General features: G+C 51.4%; 1 protein-coding gene across 4 annotated transcripts in view; it reads right to left on the minus strand.

Annotated features, from left to right (window-relative positions):
• Sh3pxd2a (SH3 and PX domains 2A) overlaps positions 1–18,560 on the minus strand; it is a 206,258-nt gene that overhangs the window by 65,421 nt on the left and 122,277 nt on the right. For all 4 annotated transcript variants that reach the window (NM_001415946.2, NM_001107606.3, XM_087564681.1 and 1 more), the window contains 1 exon segment: positions 17,460–17,488. In NM_001415946.2, the coding sequence (NP_001402875.1) occupies positions 17,460–17,488 (29 nt within the window).

The following is an 18,560-nucleotide window of genomic DNA, read 5'->3' on the forward strand; positions in this document are numbered from 1 at the left end:
ACGGTTCCATTTGTTCCAACTGCACCACCGGGTTCATTGTTGATGGCTACCCTGGGGAGCAGGCACCACAGGATCCCGGGCCTCCTTCTGTTCCTTCTGTATGTGCCTGCCCACCCCTCTGCTGTCTGCTATTGAGCAGGGGTAGCTCTGTGACCATGGACTCTATGGTCTCCTGGACCTTGAACTAAAATATAAACCCTTTCCTTCTTGTTTTGGTTTCCAAAACAGGGTTTCTCTGTGTAACAGCCCTGGCTATCCTAGAACTTGCTTTGTAGACTAGACCGGTCTCAAATTCACAGAGATTCACCTGCCTCCACCTCCCTAATGCTGGGATTAAAGGCAAGAACCACTATACCTGGCTAAAGGCCTTTCTCTATAAGTTGCCAAGTCTTGAGACCGAGGAGACGTCTCGGTTGGCAGACACTTGCCTAGCATGTGTGGAGCCCCAAATTCAAATCCCAGCACCACATAAACCCGGGTGTGGTGATCCTTCTCTGTAATTCCAGCCCTTGAGAGACAGAAGTGTCATGGCTGTCCTCAGCTATGCAGCAGTTTTGAGGCCACTCTGGGCTCTATGAGACCTTGTCTCAGGCATCCTAAGATGATATATAAACTGTTTCTCAGATGGGCAGCCCTGGCTATAAGCAGAAGCCTCAGTCCCTCATATAAACCCACAGAGGAAAGAAACCATGATCCTGGAAGGGTGAGGGGTTAATGCCACCACAGCAAGGGTGCCCCCGCATGCCCTGCGTCCTCTTCCCAGCCTCTCGGATAGGGCTGGTTTCCTAGAGGTGGGTTCCGTAGAGCCTTCTGGGATCCTGTACCTTGACACAAGGGCCTCGGGCTAGCTTAATGCTGTAGTGGGATTGAAATCATTCATCATTTATGAACGAGAGGTTCCCTGTTTTCATTTTTAAATTATGTAGCTGGTTTTGCCCAAGCCCTAAGTGGCTGGGCTACGGTCTTCCAAGCGAAGTGGGTGGAAGTAGTAAGGAGTGTAGTAGGGGCTGAGTTACCACTGGGGACCTGAGGAACAAGACCATCCTAAGTGGCTTCCTGGTCTCATCACACAGACCAGAAGACCACATGGTGACTCAGGGGCGGGGGTGGGGAGGGTGGGGGGTTGGAGGTGGGGAGGGAGAGAGAAAGAGAGAGAGTGCTCGTACACACACACCACACACACACACACACACACACACACACACACACACACACACTCTCATGCGTGCGCACGCACACCACTTGCTTAAGATTCAGGTAGAGGACAGCACTCCTCACTCAACCTGAGGGGCGTGGGGCAAGGTGCTGACCGTTTAACATACATTTTCTAACTTAATCCTGACAATAATCTATCTGCCTTCTGCAGATGAGGAACTGGAGGCTCAGGGGAATTAAAGTCCTTTCCCAAGTCCCCACAGCAAAGGTGTCAGAGTTGAGCCCAAGCAAGCAGGCCAGGAATTGGGAACAAAGGGGCCCGAATGGAGGCTTCATTTTCTGGTCTTCCCCTCTGGCCTTATGTATTCCTGCTGCGCTCCTCTCACAGGAAAATCGACCTTCCCACATCTTGCCTGCAGCTACAGAAAGGTCTTCTTCCCCCAGAGTCAGGCCTTTCCCAGAATCCAGGGTACACATGGGACAAGCCCAGCCTAGGGTAGGAATGTACTGAACCCTGAAGCCCAAACTGCTCGAGGAAAACAGCAGATCATCTGCTCAGGTGGGGAAGTGGGGGCGACCCACAGCTCCTAAAGGACCAAGAAAAGGATGCCTTCCCAAACCAGGGCTCCGACCAGGTCAGTCCAGCCCAGAGGATTCAAGGAGAGTGACCACTGGGATCCCTCAGCTGTCTCGGGGAGGGGCTTCAGCAGGCTGCTGAGGTCAGAAGGTTTAAAGACAGGTGGCCACATTGGGAGATGTGTGGGCAGACAGAGGAGCCAGCACTTGGTGGGGAAGAGGGTGGGCGGGGCTCCCAGCAGCTGCAGTTTGACCCCACACAGCCCCTAGGGTGTGGCCTCCCCCTCTGTTCTCTCTCTTTACCTTTCCAGGAGCCCTGCTGTTTGCCTATAGCAGAGAAGAAATAAACTCAAAACTGAGAACCCCAGCATCCCAGCCCCTCCCTCCACCGGGTGGTCTGCCTTGGTGGTCCACCCCACTCACTGAGAGGTCTCCCTGAGGCTCTTTGCCCACATCCCTAGGCAGCCCCCAGCTAGGGCACTGTGTGTGCTCACACACAGAGGGGCGGCCCCACCTAGGTCACTGTGTGTGCTCACACACAGAGGGGCAGCCATCTCTGAGCAGCCCCCACTTAGGGCATTGTGTGTGCTCACACACACCGAGGCAGCACAGAAATGGACCAGTGACTTCAATAAGTCAGTCATCCAGCCACCTCAGGCCTATAGTCCTGTATCCGCCTACCCCTTGACTAACCCCTTCAGGAGCCAAAAGGGAGGAGGGAAAGATTGTAGGGAGGAGTCAAGGGCAGCACACTCAGGACAGACATTCCCATCCAGGACAATCTGGAGTAGAACATCCTGTCTCTCACTCTGGACTCCGGCTATCGGACCATCAAAGAATCAACTGCCAGCTATTTAGTGCACACACACGGTCCACAGGCACTGCTGGGCCCTCCTGGTGATCCAGCTCCTCCGGATATTCTCAGCACAGGAGGACAGACACACAGTCTATCCACAATGCACACCCCGCTGAGTGATCCTGTCTGCTCCAGAAGCCCCTGGCTTGAGGCAGCCTGGCACTCTTGGCTACCTGCTTGATTCTGTCCAGGACACCTCTACAGGGTGTCCTTGTACTCTGAGGCTCACTGGAGTAGCCTGGGAGAGATTAATCAGGGCGTGCCCCCCAAAGACTTTATGGTAACAGGGCTTGAGTTTGAGCAAGGCTCACAGGGGGGATACCCATTTTTAAACACAATTATTTTTATTGCTTGTTTGGAAGTTTCCCATAATGCACCCCCAATCACATGATCTGACCACACTCATTTCCCAGGTCTCCCAGGTTCATTCCTCCACCCTTGTGATCCCCCCGCCAAAAAAAAAAAAAAGCAGAAGAAAAAAGGGGGGAAAGTACAGTGTATACATACTCCCTGGAGCACGGTCAAACTCCCATTGGCCAGCCCCTTAAAGAGAACTGGGTTCTCCCCCACCCCTGTCAGAAGCTGACAGCTGTGAAGAGCTACATTTCAGCATCTCTACCCCAATTTTTAAGAGTTCTCCGCAATGGCTTCCTGTGTAGACTAATTTTGGGGGGAGAGGGGTGGTAAGGTGGAGGAAGAAGAGGGTGAGACACAGGGCTGGCAGGGGAATACCTTTTTTTTTTAAGGTTGGGGCTATCTCTCCCATCTTTGCCCTGCTTCAACCAGCTCCAGAACGCCTGCTAGGACTATCATCTTAGCAAATGTTTGGCACATAATAGGTGTTGAATAAAAACATGCTAAGTTAGGCTAGATGCACACCCCGGTGTTGGAACCCTTGCCTAGAATATACAAAGGCCCTGGGTTCTGATCTTGGCACACACACTCAAGTGCTGTGCATCTCCTGTCAGCCCTGAATTCCCTTTTGTCTTAGCCCTGTCTAGGACTCCGCCACACCGGAAACACTCAGGTGTCCAGTTAGTCCTCAGTGGATGAAAGAGGCCTTCTTCAGTCTTTGCCCCACTGGTTTCAAGAGACCCCAAGCTCATTTGATGCCTGTGGCCCTGATCTTAATCTAGCCCAGGGATTACCAACCTGTGGGTGGAAACCGCTTTGGGGTGTCATGTATCAGATACTTACATTACAGTTCATAACGGTGGCAAGACTGTAGCTATTAAATAGCAGTGGAGATAATTTTATGGTGGTGGTTGGGGTCACCACAACATGAGGAAATGTACTGAAGGGGTCACAGCATTAGGAGGGGTGAGGGCCACTGATCTAATACGAAGTTGCCCTCCTGAGCCACGTGCCCACCGCCTTCTGAGGTTGGGGAAAGAAAGCCCTTGACCTTTCTGAGCACCACAGACCAGACATGGGCCCAGCAGGATATCCCAGAAGGCTCTATGACAAAGCCCTCCAAAGGCTCGATGGCTCAACAACAAACCACCCAGAACCTTGTGTGGCAGGATGGATGTTACAGAAATCCAGAGTCTCTGCAGGTGCAACATGCTTGCCTACCATGGCTGGTGGAATCCAGCTTCAGTCAACCCACTCCCCCCGTGGTGTCTGCTAGAAGCCCTGGGCCTCTCCTGACTTGGCCCTCCCCTGATCTGCAAGGGTGTAGACAGGTTCCCCCCTGAGCTCACAGACGCCACATAAACAGTTGTGCATGTGTGCACGTAAGACGCGTGCATGCGTCGGTCGCTGCTAGGGAATCCCCACAGCTGGCTCTCACGTGACTAAGCTTTGTCCAGAAAGTGGCAGCTGAGTGTGCCTACAGGGGAGTGCCAGGGCTAGAGTTAACCTTTCCATACCACAGCGCAGGCTGAGCTTCCGACCAGGGAGAATGGAGTCCAGGTCACAGATTCCCGCTCAGCCACTGTGCTCCTCGATCACTGGGGACAGACTACTTCTCGGAGCCCTGCCCAGGCTTCCCTGTGCTAGCACGAGGCTGTTCTCTGCCCTGTTAGTGTAGCAGTCCCTTATCAACTCTGTGCAGTTCTGCTTCATGAAGACCAGTCGCCAGAGGAGGCCACGGGCAGAGCCCTAGGGAGCATTCTGATGTCAGAGGCCTAGGTGGGGTCCCACGGCCAGGAATTCAGCTAGAATTCTTGCCCTCTTTTCATGGGTGTGAACAAATCCCTCTGAGAGACTGCTCCAGGGTCTTCCAGAGTCCTCTTCTAACCAGGAGGCTGGAGGAAGCCCCTGGAGGAAGTTTTCAGGCACACTGCCAGTGGTGAGCTGTATCTTGTCTCTGAAACAGTACCCCAGGGCAGGTCCTTGGAGATGTGAAGTCAGAGGCCCAGTTTACTTTATCTCTTTCCTTACTGAGATACAGTGGAGCCCAGGCTGGCCTCGAACTCACGACCCACGTGTGTCAGTCTCCCAGGTAATAGGAGTTTTTATAGCACCACCCCTGAAGTTTAGAAATGGTATCTCAATGTAGTCGAGACTAGCCCGAAACACCCTGTGTAGCTGAGCGTGGCCTTGAACTCCTGATCCTCAAACGCACAAACTCACGGCCAGTGTGTTGACAAGTTTTCATATCAACTTGACATGAGCTGGGGTGGTCTGGGAAAGAATCTCAATCAAGAAAAGGTTTGACTGACGACTGATGTGGGAGGCTACAGGCCACTGTGGGCGGTGCTAATCCCTAGACAGTAGTCCTGGATGGTACAGGAAAGCAGGCTGACTGAGCATGAGCAGCAAGCCAGTCAGCAGTGCTCCTCCATTCTACCGTCTCAGGTTCCTGCTCTGACTCCTCCTAGATGGAACATGGCCTGAGAGGTGGAAAATGGAATTAACCCTTTCCTCCCCAAGTTGCTTTTTGTCATGTTTTATCAGCAACATCACCAGACAGCTTAGCCAGTCTATGTCTCAAAACACAAAGTAAAAAAAAAAAAAAAAAGGCTGTATGTGTGTGTGTGTGTGTGTGTGTGTGTGTGTGTGTGTGTGTGTGTGTATAGCTCAGTGGTAGACAACTTGCTTAGGGTGCCCCATGAACTCATACACTTGAATGCTTGGTTCCTAGCTAGTGGAACTGTTTGGGAGAGATTAGGAGGTGTGGCCTGTTAGAGGAGAAGTCATCGGGGGCAGCCTCGGGTCTCAAAAGCCTCCTATGGTCACCAGGGTGCTCTGCCTCCTGCATATGAATCAAGATGTGAGTTCTCAGCTGGCGGTTCCAGCCGCCTGTCACCATGTCTGTGGTCCACCAGCAAGGACTCTAACCTTAATGGAACCAGAACCATGAGCCCAATTAAACTCTTTCTGCTCTACGCAGTCTTGTAGCAGTGTTTGCCGTAGGTGTTGATGTCACAGCAATATAAAAGTGACACACCTTGGCACAACAAAAATAAATGAGTTTTTAAAAGGAAGAAACAAAACCCTTAGTAAATTAGCTCAGGAGGGCCAGCGCCGCCCTGACAGGTCTGGATTGCTACACCCCACACCCTGGCTGACTTAGGCTCTCATCCAACCAGGGATCCTGGAAGACAAAGACCTCTGCAGGTTCATCTTGGAATCCCTAGGGCTTGAACCATGCACTCTGGCATGGAATAGGTCCTCAGTTGCTTAGCAAATGAATCTATAAAACGGCCATGGCCAGGGCCCAAGAAGCCATGGAGGGACGGTCCAGAATCGGCGCTTCCTTGGAAACTTGCCTCCTATCTATTCGGCCTTCCCAGATCTTCTGGGTCTCCCAGACTACCACTGCTGTGCATAGGGACACTGGCCTTAAACAGTGGTGGCCCAGGTCACAAGGGTATGAGGATGGGCTTCAAAATCAGAACCCTGGGATCAAATGTAAATGACCACCTAGGAGCCACCTGATTGGTGGGGTGGGGTAGGAGGAAGGGGCAACTGGGCATGTTGGAACCACATTCCTCCCCAGCAGATCCATATTTGTGCAAGGTCTTCATAAGGCCCTTAGACCAAGGCGGTCTTAGTCTGGCCTGTGTCACCGGCTTGTCACCTCTGCTTTACAAAGACTTGAGCCCTCCTACAGAAACGGTTATATACTCTCTTAGACACTGTTTAACCTCAGAGAGCCCTCAGGGATCTGGGGTGAGCAGGGGAGACCCAAGAGAGGAAGGAAAAGCTGCCCCTGAGGTCCAGATACGCCTCCAGAGGCACTCCACATACACACAGAAGCAGAGCCAAGGAAAGGATGACAGGGAACCAATGTTCCTCTGAGCCGGGAGCGTGAAGGGATCCTGACATGGCCCCAGATATCTTAATGCAAGACTCATCCTGACGTTAACTCAGTCCTTTCTTGTGCCAGCTGCTTGGGTCACATGGTGACAAGAAGATCCAAGGGGGGTAAAGAAAGAGTCAGGGAAGGGCACGCTTTTCCTGCAAACATCTAAATTTCCTGAAACTTTGGAAAAACTCTTTGCCTTCACATTTCGAAACTGACCAATTATGAAAAGGGCTAGAGGCCAACCAAGTTCCACACGGCACATTTGTGCTTCTAAACTGAGCAACTTTAGATCAGAAAAAGGTGCGGAGGCAAACGAACAAGGCGCATTTCCCTCAAGCCTTGGTTTTTCCGTTGGCTTCGTCACTGCTGGAAATGTTGCCCCAACGTCACATGCCTATAAACCAGAAATCCCAAGCTGCCTTCTGGCTGAGGTCCCTGGTGGGAAACGTTTCTTTGCCGGACCACAACTTGGGTGTCTCCCTCTCTAGGACCTCAACCTCATGGCAGAGTCTCACCGCTGTCTCCTGATGAGGCCAGATGGATGCCCTCAGGTGACTGACTGACCTACAAGGCCCCAGCATTAGGCTAGTGTTTCAAGGGGCAGTGGGTTGACAGCCCTGTTTTCTGACAGCCCCCTGCAGGTGACCTCCAACCGCAAGCATCTTCAAAGAGCTGGTCCAGGCACACGGGCAAACAATCCAGGGCCATTCTTCCTGTTACCGTCACCGTCTATCAAGCTTGATGTGGCCATCAGTCCACACCCAGAATGGTATGGTTTGGTTTAAGCACTCTTAGGCAGTATAGTATAGGCTCACACGCCTACGGCAGCACACAGGAAGTGGAGGTAGGAGGATCAGGAGTTCAAGGCTAGCATGCATCAAGAAGAGACTTTAACGCCAGCTCGGACGAACAGGAGACCTCCCTCAAAATGAAACAAAACAAGACTTAGGAGCCCTTGCAGAGTTAGTCCTCAGCAGGGCCTGAAAATCTGCATTTAAGTGAGCAGGCTCAGAATTCTGACCAGCCTTCGGTCAGGCTGTTCCCTTCCAGCCCAGGGCTCTGGGCCTCAAAGCCACCTCTCCTGAGATCCCAGGATCTGGGGAGGGCTCCTCCCTCCTGCCTGGCATCCAGGCCAGCTGAGCAGTGGGTGCTGCCTTGGCTGGGAGTTGTGGCATGCACCCACATATCTGCAATCACACGGCGTGTGAGCAACACTGGCACTCCATTACAGACTGCCACGCACTCGGCTGGCTGTGAAACCCAATCAATCAGTGACAGTTCCAATTAGATGGCTTTGTATTTCTGGGGTGATGCGAGGATGGGAAGACGGTGCCGTCACACTGTTTATAAAAACACAGTCCTGGTGAGCTGTGCCAGAAGCTGACGCTGCCTCAAGAAGACACACTCACGAGGCACAGGCCAGAGGAGGGTGCCAGGAGGATGTTGGTCACGTTCACAAAACAGCTTGGGTCTTCCACGTGGACCAGGACCTGGAAATTGCTTTGGTAGTGGGAAGCCTACATCTTCCAAGGCTTCCTCTCCAGACCCATCTCTCGCATGCTCCCCCTCCCCCACCCCGTCTCCTTTCCTCCCACTTCCCATCCATCAAGCAGGGTACCCAGGCTCACACCCTGAGGCTCATGCCAGCTTCAGAGGGCCTTTCTCCAGCCTCCCTTCCGCAGGCGACAGCTCTCCTACTCTGGCTGGTCTGCCTACACAGATCTCTGACAGCACCCTTCCTTGGCAGCAGAGCTGGGCACTCCGTGGGAGGAAAGCCAACGAATGCTTCAAAGAGGCAGAAGCCAGCGCTCTGCAGGAACATGACTGATGTAGCACTAACCCTGGGAAAAGCAGACCTCCAAGGCCTCACCCTCCAAGGCCTGCTGGCTCTGCTACACTATAGCCTTCCTCACACTTCACTGGGCTCCATCAACCTCCAGAGTCAGCAGGAAACCAAGTTCTGTCCAACCTTCAAGTGGCCACTTTTAGCTACCTCATGTATAAAAGAAGAATGAGGGCTGGCAAGATGGACCAGCAGGTGAAGGTGCTTGCCACCGACGCTGCCGACCTAAGTTCCATTCCTGAAAACCACAGTGAAAGAGGAAAAATCACTTCCATAAATTATGCTCTGACCTTCACATAAATGTGTCTGAGCATGTGCATGCGTGCGCGCGCACACACACACGTAAATAAACATAAAAATATATATTTTTAAAAAGTGTTCTGGGTGATGGTGATACACGCCATTAATTCCAGCACTTGGGAGGCAGACATAGGTGGCGTTCGAGGGCCAGCCTGGTCTACAGAATGAGTTCAGAACAGCCAGGATTATACAGAGAAACTCTGTCTGGAAAAAAAACAAAACTAAACCAAAACAAACAAACAAGACAGACAAAAAGTTGGGCCTAGCTTTTCTGGATAGATAAGTTTTTATAATAGCTTAGTACTTACGGGTAAGTCTTACTATTAGAAAAATAGACTTTATTCAAAACTGAACTTAGGAGGTTAGGGAGGCAGCTAGGTAGTTAAAGAGAACTTGCTGCTCTTTTAGAGAACCTGGTACATTAGTTTAGTACGTACATTGTGATTCACAGCCATCTACACTCCAATTCCAAGAGACCTAACATCTTCTTCTGGCCTCACCAGGCATCAGGTATACACGTGGTAAAACCTAGACATATATGTAGGCAAAACATTGACAAATATAGTAATTTAAAAGCATAAATACGTAAACTTAAAAAATAAATAAAGGGCTAGAGAGATGGCTCAGCAGTTAAGAGCACTGACCGCTCTTCCAGAGGTCATGAGTTCAAATCCTAGCAACCACATGGTGGCTCACAACCATCTGTAATGAGATCTGATGCCCTCTTCTGGTGTGTCTGAAGACAACTACAGTGTGCTCATATATATAACATAAATAAATCTTAAAATAAATAAATAAATAGAAACTAAATGGAGCCAGGCACGTTGGCTCATATCTCTAATCCTGTATTGGAGAGGCTGCCGTGAGTTCAAGACCAGCCAGGGTTACAGAGCAAGGCTGTCTCAAAAAATACAAGGCAAGGGGCCAGGCAGATGGCTGGGTGCATAAGATATTTGCCACCAAGTCTGATGACCTGGGCTTGATTCCGGAGAACCAACTGGAACATGTTGTCCTCTGACCTCTTTATATATATCACACATGCCCCTGCACACAATAGTAAGTATTTCAAATGTGTGATGTCTTTATCTACTTTCAAGCATTTTACAATACTTTATAAAATTAAAAGTTTTAATTTTATAAAAATTTTAAAAATATTAAAAATTAAAAATATTTTAGAAATTTAAAGAATGACTAAAAACAACAACAACAAAAAAAAAAACAGAAACAAAAACCAGAAACAAAGCAACAAAGCCACCCAACCTCATAGCCAGGTCTAGAGATACGGGGCTGCCCTGTGTTATTCGGGAGGCTAGAGCACTGGGCTTGAGAACTGGCCCAGCAGTTAAGGCCCCTGCTACTCTCGCAGAGGGCCTGCGTTCGGTTCTCACATCCACACCGGACAGCGCACACTCACCTGTAACTGCAGCTCCAAGGATCTCACGCACATCTGGCCTCCGCAGGCCCAACATGTGTGTGGCATTTACTTGGTGTCCATCCTGGATAGGGTAGGAGCCTACACCAGCACCCTCTCCTGGAGGATCATGGGTATATCTCTGCGGCCTCCCGCACCCTATTTTGTGGCACAAAGCTGGCATTCTGGGTCAGAACGTAAACTCCTTTGGGGCTCAAAAAGTGGAAATAAATACTATAATTGAATCTTTTTACTCTCAGGTTAAAGATAAGGTCAACTCCTCCCCTCCTTGAGCCTCTGGTAAACAATAAACAGTAAGTAAACAAAAAATTGCCAACAGCAAAGTTCAGGAAAGGCTGAGCTGAGGTCTGAATTCTACTTAGCGTGTCAGATGCCAAACCCTAAACTCTCAACTCCAACAACAACAGAACCACATCAGCGCTGATCTCATTAACTGGGCCCAGGAAGACCGTTTAATGGTCTCGGAGATGGAGAGCAGGCTGAGCTCACAGCTTTTCTAAGTATAAACAGGACTTCATCAGGAACATCAACACTTGCCCAAGAGGACAATCTTGCAATACTCTTGAGCAACCTCGTTTGCATTTAAACTGGAGCGCTGGGTGGGAAGGAGCACCAGGTTCATCTCTGCCCGGCAAGTGGCACACTTGGAAGTCAAGGTCCCAGAGGCTCCACGGGCCACTGTGCCCCCTAGCGGCAACTCTCAGGACTCCTCAAGCATCTTTCTTGGGAGCCGTGGGAACTTGACCGGAAGCCCTGCTACCCGGCTCCTTGCCCTCACAGGACTCTTGGAGGAATGCCTGCCCGCCATAAGCAGCTACCACAACTACTTCTGGTTCACCCAGTCCCTCCCGAGAGCGCTTCTGCTGTTGCTACTCCAACAGGTGTGATGCTCAGCAGACCCGCTGGAGAGGCCACCAGCTCCCACACGTGCAGCCATTTTTCACGAGGCATCTTTGTGGTGGCGGCTGAAGCCTATCCTCAGTGGATGTTAAGTAAGTGGAATCGTCCAGCACTGGGGTGGTGGTGAGGGACACCAGCGCTGAGAAGCTGTGAAGCTGGAAAGCTCCAGGGCAGACCTGAGACTCCCTGAAGACCCACATGTGTGGGTGGACAGCAGTTCCAGGTTGTGTTTGGAGTCCACTGTTTTCAGGACTACCCTAGGGGTTCAGGCTGGGCTAGACAGCCCTGCTGGGGTGTAAACCAGTTCCTTACAATAGCCCGCATACCCTGGTCCCTTCTCTCCCTATGAGGCTCAGGCTGGCCTTGAACTCAGCTTGTTGAGTGCCAAGGTTACATCAAGCCTTTACACCAAACCTCTTACTATTTGTCTGCTGATGCTTCTGTTTCTCCAGCTGAGCATGAGGGCTCCAGGTGAAGGCCCGTGTCCAAGGTCACAGGACTGAAAAACCAAGGACTTGAGGCAGGGGACTCGAATGTGCTGGTCAGTTTTGGTCAACTTAAAACAAACCGGAGTCATATGGAAGAGGTAACCTTAATTGAGAAGATGCCGTTATCAGACGGGCCAGTGGGGCATTTTGCTGATTGATAGCTGACATGCACAGAGCTGCCCCTGAGCAGGTAGTTGTATAAACCACAAGCCGGGAGAGCCACGGAGAGCAAGCCAGCAAGCAGCACTCCTACACGGCCTCTGCCTCAGTTCCTCCTGGGGTTCCTGCTCTGAGAGTAATTGCGCCTTAAGCCTGGAAGTCACATAAACCCTTTCCTCGCCTAGCTGCCGCTTATTCAGAATGTTTTTATCATAGTCTTAGAGAGCAAACCAGGATTCCGACGCCCAGACCCTCTCAAAGCCCTGACTGAATCGTCGAATCCACCCAGGGTGATGCTGGGGTCCACCATCTCACCTCTGCCCGCTCTGCAGAGCTCCAATCACCAGCCAGAAAACCAATCCAAATCACATCCCTCTGTCTCCAACACATCTCTTTAGCGTCCCTCGGTGCTGTACCGCCTCCGCCTCCTCCCCTCTGCTAAACCCTGCCCCGCCCCACTTCCATATCCTCTCCCACGCTGGCCTGCTCATCCTCTTCCCTGCCATAGTTCTGCCTGAGCAGTTGACCCCCCTACCCCCCACTCCCCAACCCCACCCCCGCTCTCAGAGGCCCTGGGCCATCGCCTGTGCTGTGCACTTGGTCAACCATCAACTCCCCCTCTGTCACACAGCGCCTTTCATAGGAGAGCTCATCACTGCAAACTTTTCTGTAACGTCAACGTGTATACAGTGCCTGAATACAGCTGGTGCTCAATAAGGTCATATAACTGATTTCCAAACAAGCCGTGATGATTAGTCTTGCTCGCCCAGATTTCTGAGTGTACTCTCTCTGGATAACCAAAGCCTCCGGCTCTCTGCTCCCAACTCAGAAAAGTTCCTTCAACTTCCAATGCCCACCCCCCAAGCCCAATGAGAAGCCCCCCCACCCACCCCGACTCTCACAGCGTGATCCAGGTACTCAGTCTCCAAATCACTCACCAAGTGAGCGGAGCGTGTAGGGCGCATGCCCTACAGCCGAGGTTTCAAGGTAGTGGAAGAAGGGCAGGAAGCAAGAACAGGTACCAAGCAACTAATTAGGGGGTCATCGACGGGGAGGAGACTGTAAACAACAAAGAGTGAGCCAGCCACCGGGAGGAAGATTATCCCAGGTCGAGGGAACATCAAGTACAAAGGCCGCTAAAGGAATGAGCGTGACGTCAGAGAAGCAGACGATGACCGAGCAGTGGAACAGGTTCGACCTGGTGGGAATGTGTGCGGGGGCAGAGCCCGGGTCAGAAAGGCTGCGGGGGTCAATTATGCAGGGCTCTGAAGCCAAAAAAAAAAAAAAAAAAAAAAAGAAGAAGTTGTTCTTTAGGGCAGCGTGGAAGTCCCCCGGGGAATTTCAGCAGGGTTGGAATGTACTTTAACAGTGCCCCCTAGTGGTGCTGCCGGGAATGGCAACAACAGGAGTAAAGGTGGAAGCCCTGGGGGCTTCTTGGGAGGCTGAGGGATTCGGAAGTGGAAGGCTTCTGACTGGCATGATAGTGGGCACAGGCAGAAGTGAGTAGATCAGGAGGGCCAGCTGATAGGCAGAAGGAAGGGAGGGCCCAAAGATGGCTTGTAGCCGTTAGGCAGAAGGTACCAGGTCCTGGCATGGAAAGATCTAGAAAGAAAAAAAGATGCAGGAAAGTTCAGGCCACACCCCTTCTCTGTCAAATGTCACCACTGGTCGTGCCCCCTCCACCAGGCTGTATGCCATATGACACTGTTCTTCCTCTGCTCTGCACAAGCCTTGTTTCTGATTTTTTTTGGGGTGGGGTGGGGAGAGGGTCTCATCAGCTACAGAAGCAGCTCTCACCTCACAGGAAAAAGGAGTTGGTTCATTTCAGAGCCCGATATGAGTAACCACAGCCTAAGGACAAAGATTCATGTTTCCCCCAAATAACGTGTTCCAAAGACCCAGCAATCTTGTTCATAGAAACAGGAGCAAAGAAAAGTCACAAAGTGGGCTGGAGAGATGGCTCAGCGGTTAAGAGCACTGACTGCTCTTCTGAGGTCCTGAGTTCAAATCCCAGTCAACCACACGGTGGCTCACAACCATCTGTAATGGGATCTGATGCCCTCTTCTGGTGTGCTTGAAGACAGCCACAATGTACTTATATATAATGAATAAAAGAAATCGTTTTTTAAAAAAGTCATATAGTGATATACTTTCAAACATATCGGGTACATCAGGTAGGCGGGCAGCAGCTGCCTGGAGAGGCAGAGTGGGATGGAGGCTCTGCTGTAGGCTTCAGAAAGTACCTGACAACATTCTTAACCCTTTGGTTGGTGGAAACTAGGATTCTGTTCATATATCCCAAATGATTTACTTAATGGTCACAAAAAGGTAATGCTGTATATGGGGGGGGCAATAAACAGCTATGGATGAAACTAAACATGAATCGAGATGATTAGGCACTGGACTTGCAACATCCCAACTCTCCACACCACTGTCGCTCTCATCCGACCATCATAGCTTCTTTCTCAGACTTCGAGAAATAATTCAGAGTCTCATGTAACCAAGGCTGGTTATTTTATGGCCAAGGATGCCTTTGAACGTCTGATCCTCCTGCCTAGAGTTCCCGAGTGGCCAGGTTTCAGGTACAGTCTGCTAGACTGGGTTTACCAGGTCCTGGGGATTAAACCCAACAATTCATGCATGCCGAGTCAGCACTCTGACTTGAGCCCTGCTTCAGAAGTTCTAAGCTCCAGCAGGGGCACAATGACATGACCTGCTTGCCTGAGCACGAGACAGAGGAAACCTGGACCCTGTGGCCAGACCGCTTCTAGAAAAGTGTCAGCAAGGATCTTCCGCAGAGGTGCCACTTTGGAACTAGGCCAGAAAGCAGACAAGAGACAGCATTCACCTCCCGGGTGGGTGTGAGCAACCCTGGGCAACTTCACTGAGCAGTGGGAGTGAGCCCTAAACCTAGACTCTGATTCTGCATGTGCCCGGAGCTGTCGGGGGTTTCTCTTTGCAGTGTGGCAGAGCAGAACGTGAAGAAACACATGTGATGATCTGGGCACAGTGTGCTCACTGATTAACAGGAGCTGGTGCCTCAGGAATGCCTTCTCGGCTGCAGGAGACAATCTAGTCACACTCACACACTAACCCATCTAGTCTTCATTACTGCCTTGTAGGTGTGTGTGAGCGCTCTCCGGGGAAACGGGCCAACACGATGTGCACATAGAGAAAAAAGAGGATTTATTTTAGAAGTTGGCTCACGTGACTGTGGAGACTTGGTGGGTACACAGTCTGTGTGAGGAGGGAGCAGGCAGGAGCCTGGGAACGAGCTGCAGACAAGTCCAAAGGCAGATCTCCTGTTGACAAGGGTGTGTGTGTGTGTGTGTGTGTGTGTGTGTGTGTGTGTGTGTGTGTGTGTTTTCTATTAAGGGCTTCAATTGATTGGATAAGGCCCACCCATTTTAGAGAGGGTAATTGAATTTATTCAGGGTTGACTGACTTAAATGTTAATTTCATTAAACAACATCTTGCAGAAACATACAATTTAAGGCCTGACCAAACATCTGGGCAAGATGGCCCACCGAAGGACTTAGGAAGATAGCTATCTGAAGAGGAAAACCTCACCAACACAGTGCATGCAAATACCCCTAACTTACAAAAGGCTGAATAGGTTGAGAGGAAGCCCATCTCCCACAAGTCGCAGGGGAAGAGCCTGGCTCTGAACGCCCACTGCCTGGCTCCAGCCTGGCACTTTAACCACGACACTAAGTGGCCATTACCATAAGCATACCAATGTAAATTAAATTTCCTCATCTGTCTTTTTCCTGGATGGAGGTGGAAGGCAGTAAAACTGAGGCGGCATCCTGGGGAGGGCGTGGGGAGGGGCAGGACCCAACCTTAAACAGGCGGACCACAAGGACAATGGGTACCCATTAGTGCTATAGTATTTCTATATAATATAAATACATAGAATTATATATATAGATATATAGATATAGATATATTACTACATGGTGCTATGGTTTTATTATGTGCTGTTCTATGTTATGGGCTACACTGCACGAGGCAGGCATTATCAACATTATTGTTTCAAACACAATGAAGAGACTAGAAGAAACTCTCTAAGCCAGGCAGGAAGCTGGAGTTCACCATTACCTAGCACGCTAGATTTGAACTTCAGACAATTGTGGCTGTCAGAGGCCCCCCTCCAGCGCAGTTCTCTTGGCTGGTGGTGTGGATGACGAAATTCTTTAGGCTCCTCACTCTCCTTTTCACAGAAGGAGATGCCCTTCTGCTTCCAGGCATAGCTGAGATACCCTGGCACAGCTGTCAGACATGCCTACACGCACATCTTTACCCTACATGCTTGAACAGGTTTCAGCCAACACACAGAGGACACTCAGCCTATGCACACAAAGGTGTAAGTAAATACAGGTACTGCCCAGTTATCAGCAGGACCACCCATGTCCTAGCAACCCAACACTTGGTCTCCCACACCCAAGGGCACAACTTTGTTCCTCCCAATAAGCTGGTAAGAGGGCATCTGTACTCACAGCACATCCAACCCTATATTTACAAGGACACAGAATACAATTACCTCAATTCCCACCCATCGCGGGCAGCACACAAGCCTCTACTTGGTCCACAGACCCCCGGCATTGAGACATAGGGCTCTTGATCTCATGCTATTGGACATATCCCCAAGAGTCAGACTCTTCAGAAGACCGTCATACAGAAAACACACATGCCCACCATGGATCGCTCCAACCCTGCACCCCAGAACTCACCCCACTAATTTTAAAAGATCACCCTCCCCTAAGTAACTCCACCCCACCCACACCCAGGCATGTGCCATTTGGGAGAGCCTCCCGCACCCATAAAGAATGTTCTGATCCTCTAGGGACAGCCTTGCTGTCAGAGGATAACCTCACTCTTGCTCTTGAGGAGGGCCTAAACCCACAGGGGACTGGGGACCCCCCTCCTACGTCTCTGCAAGACACGCGGCTGCAGCAGATCCCCACACACACACACATACACACACAACCCCGGAGTTCAAGCTCAGAGCTGGGGGAGGGTTCAGGTCTGAGGTATGGTGCAACAGACCTAAGTCTCTCAAGAGCGACCCCTTCTCAGTCCCTTTTCACTTTCCCACGCAAGACCCTGCATATCCACAAACTCTTCCACCGCAGCGCGAAGGACACATGGAAAAGCCACAGCAGTACCCAGCAGTGGCTCCTGCAGCTGGGGTGCAGGGTCCCGCTGAAGATGCTGCTGTGACTTCCGGCCCTTCCCGAGTCACCCCCTACCCCATGCACCCCACTCCCATCCAGGAGCCAGAGGGACTAAAATGGAGATTGCAGGTGTGAGTGGCAGAGAACTTAGAGGGTAAGGGTCAGGAAGGAGGTAATGGATGCATCCCCCAGCATACAGGACCATGGTGCCAGCAGGCCAGGCAGACATTCCCCCTCCCCCGAAAGTCCTGCGCAGGATCAGAGGGACGCGTGCCGGCAGCTGGTAGGTGAGAGAGAAAAGCGCCGAGACTCCCTTACCTGATTTCCTCTTGGAACTGCCATAGTCTCTGAAAAAGAAACAACAACAGATAGACATGGTTAGGACTGGCAGGGGTTCGGGGCTGCAGCTGTTGGGGCGCCCACCGGCGGGCTGCGCCGCTCCGGGTGCTTCTGCTCATGTGATGCCGCGGCCGGGCGAGCGGCGCGCTCCGCAGTTGCACGCACTGCGCGCTGCAATACCCGCCCGCCGCCCCGGCAGCCCGGCCTCCCTAGCAGCCCGGCCTCCCCGCCAGCGGCGCGATCATACTCCTCGCCCCGCCCTGCAGCTCCGCAGCCTGAACCCGAACCGCGCCCCAGCCCGCCCAAAAGGCTCGCCTTTCCATAATCCTCACTAGACCCGAGAGAGATAGCAGGAGGTTCAAGTGCGCTTGCTAAATAGGGAAACTGAGGCTACCAGAGGGTAGGTGATTGCCCACTCTCTGACCAGTGCTGAGCCTACTCTCACCCCTAGAACGCTCCCAGTATTTTGTATTGCTAGCCCAGTGGCATGTTCAGTCTCCTACAATTATTTTGTAAGACCCTTTGATTCAGTGGTGCCCTCTCCGACGTACCCAAGGCTCCCCGCAAGGCGTGCTAGCTGCTTTAAACCACTCCATCTTTTAGGACTGGCACAAGTGATGGGCAAATGTTGCTCGTAGGAACAATATTTAGCAAATGTAGTTCTTTTTCTTTAAAGGCTAAGACTGACACTGGGCGGGCATTCTGCTCTACGCAGGGGGGCCTAAGAATCGGAGAGTGGTAGGAATGGAGAATGAGCTTCTAGAGTGAGCATTGGGTTTAAATCGTGTCACTTAAAATAACTGTTGGTGACCTTAGGCATATAGCCCCTCCCAATCTCCATCTGCCCTGAACGGACAGCTTGCATTCTGTGGCTCTGCCCTCCAGGGCTCCCTTAGACCTAGACTCAGTCTCAGGCAGAGGCAGGCTCCCCAAGGCTGGCTGCTCCTGTACCCTCCATTCCCTCACCCTCCCTGCCCCCAGTCTCATGTATTCTTCAAATCTGAATTCTGTTAATGTCCAGGATACAGCACAGGGGCCAGCTTGGGACTTATCTGGAGACAAGAGGAATTGCCTTCCTGG

The sequence above is a fragment of the Rattus norvegicus genome, chromosome 1 (assembly GCF_021556685.1).
Source record: "Rattus norvegicus strain SHRSP/BbbUtx chromosome 1, alternate assembly SHRSP_T2T, whole genome shotgun sequence".
In the NCBI taxonomy this organism is placed as follows: Eukaryota; Metazoa; Chordata; class Mammalia; order Rodentia; family Muridae; genus Rattus; species Rattus norvegicus.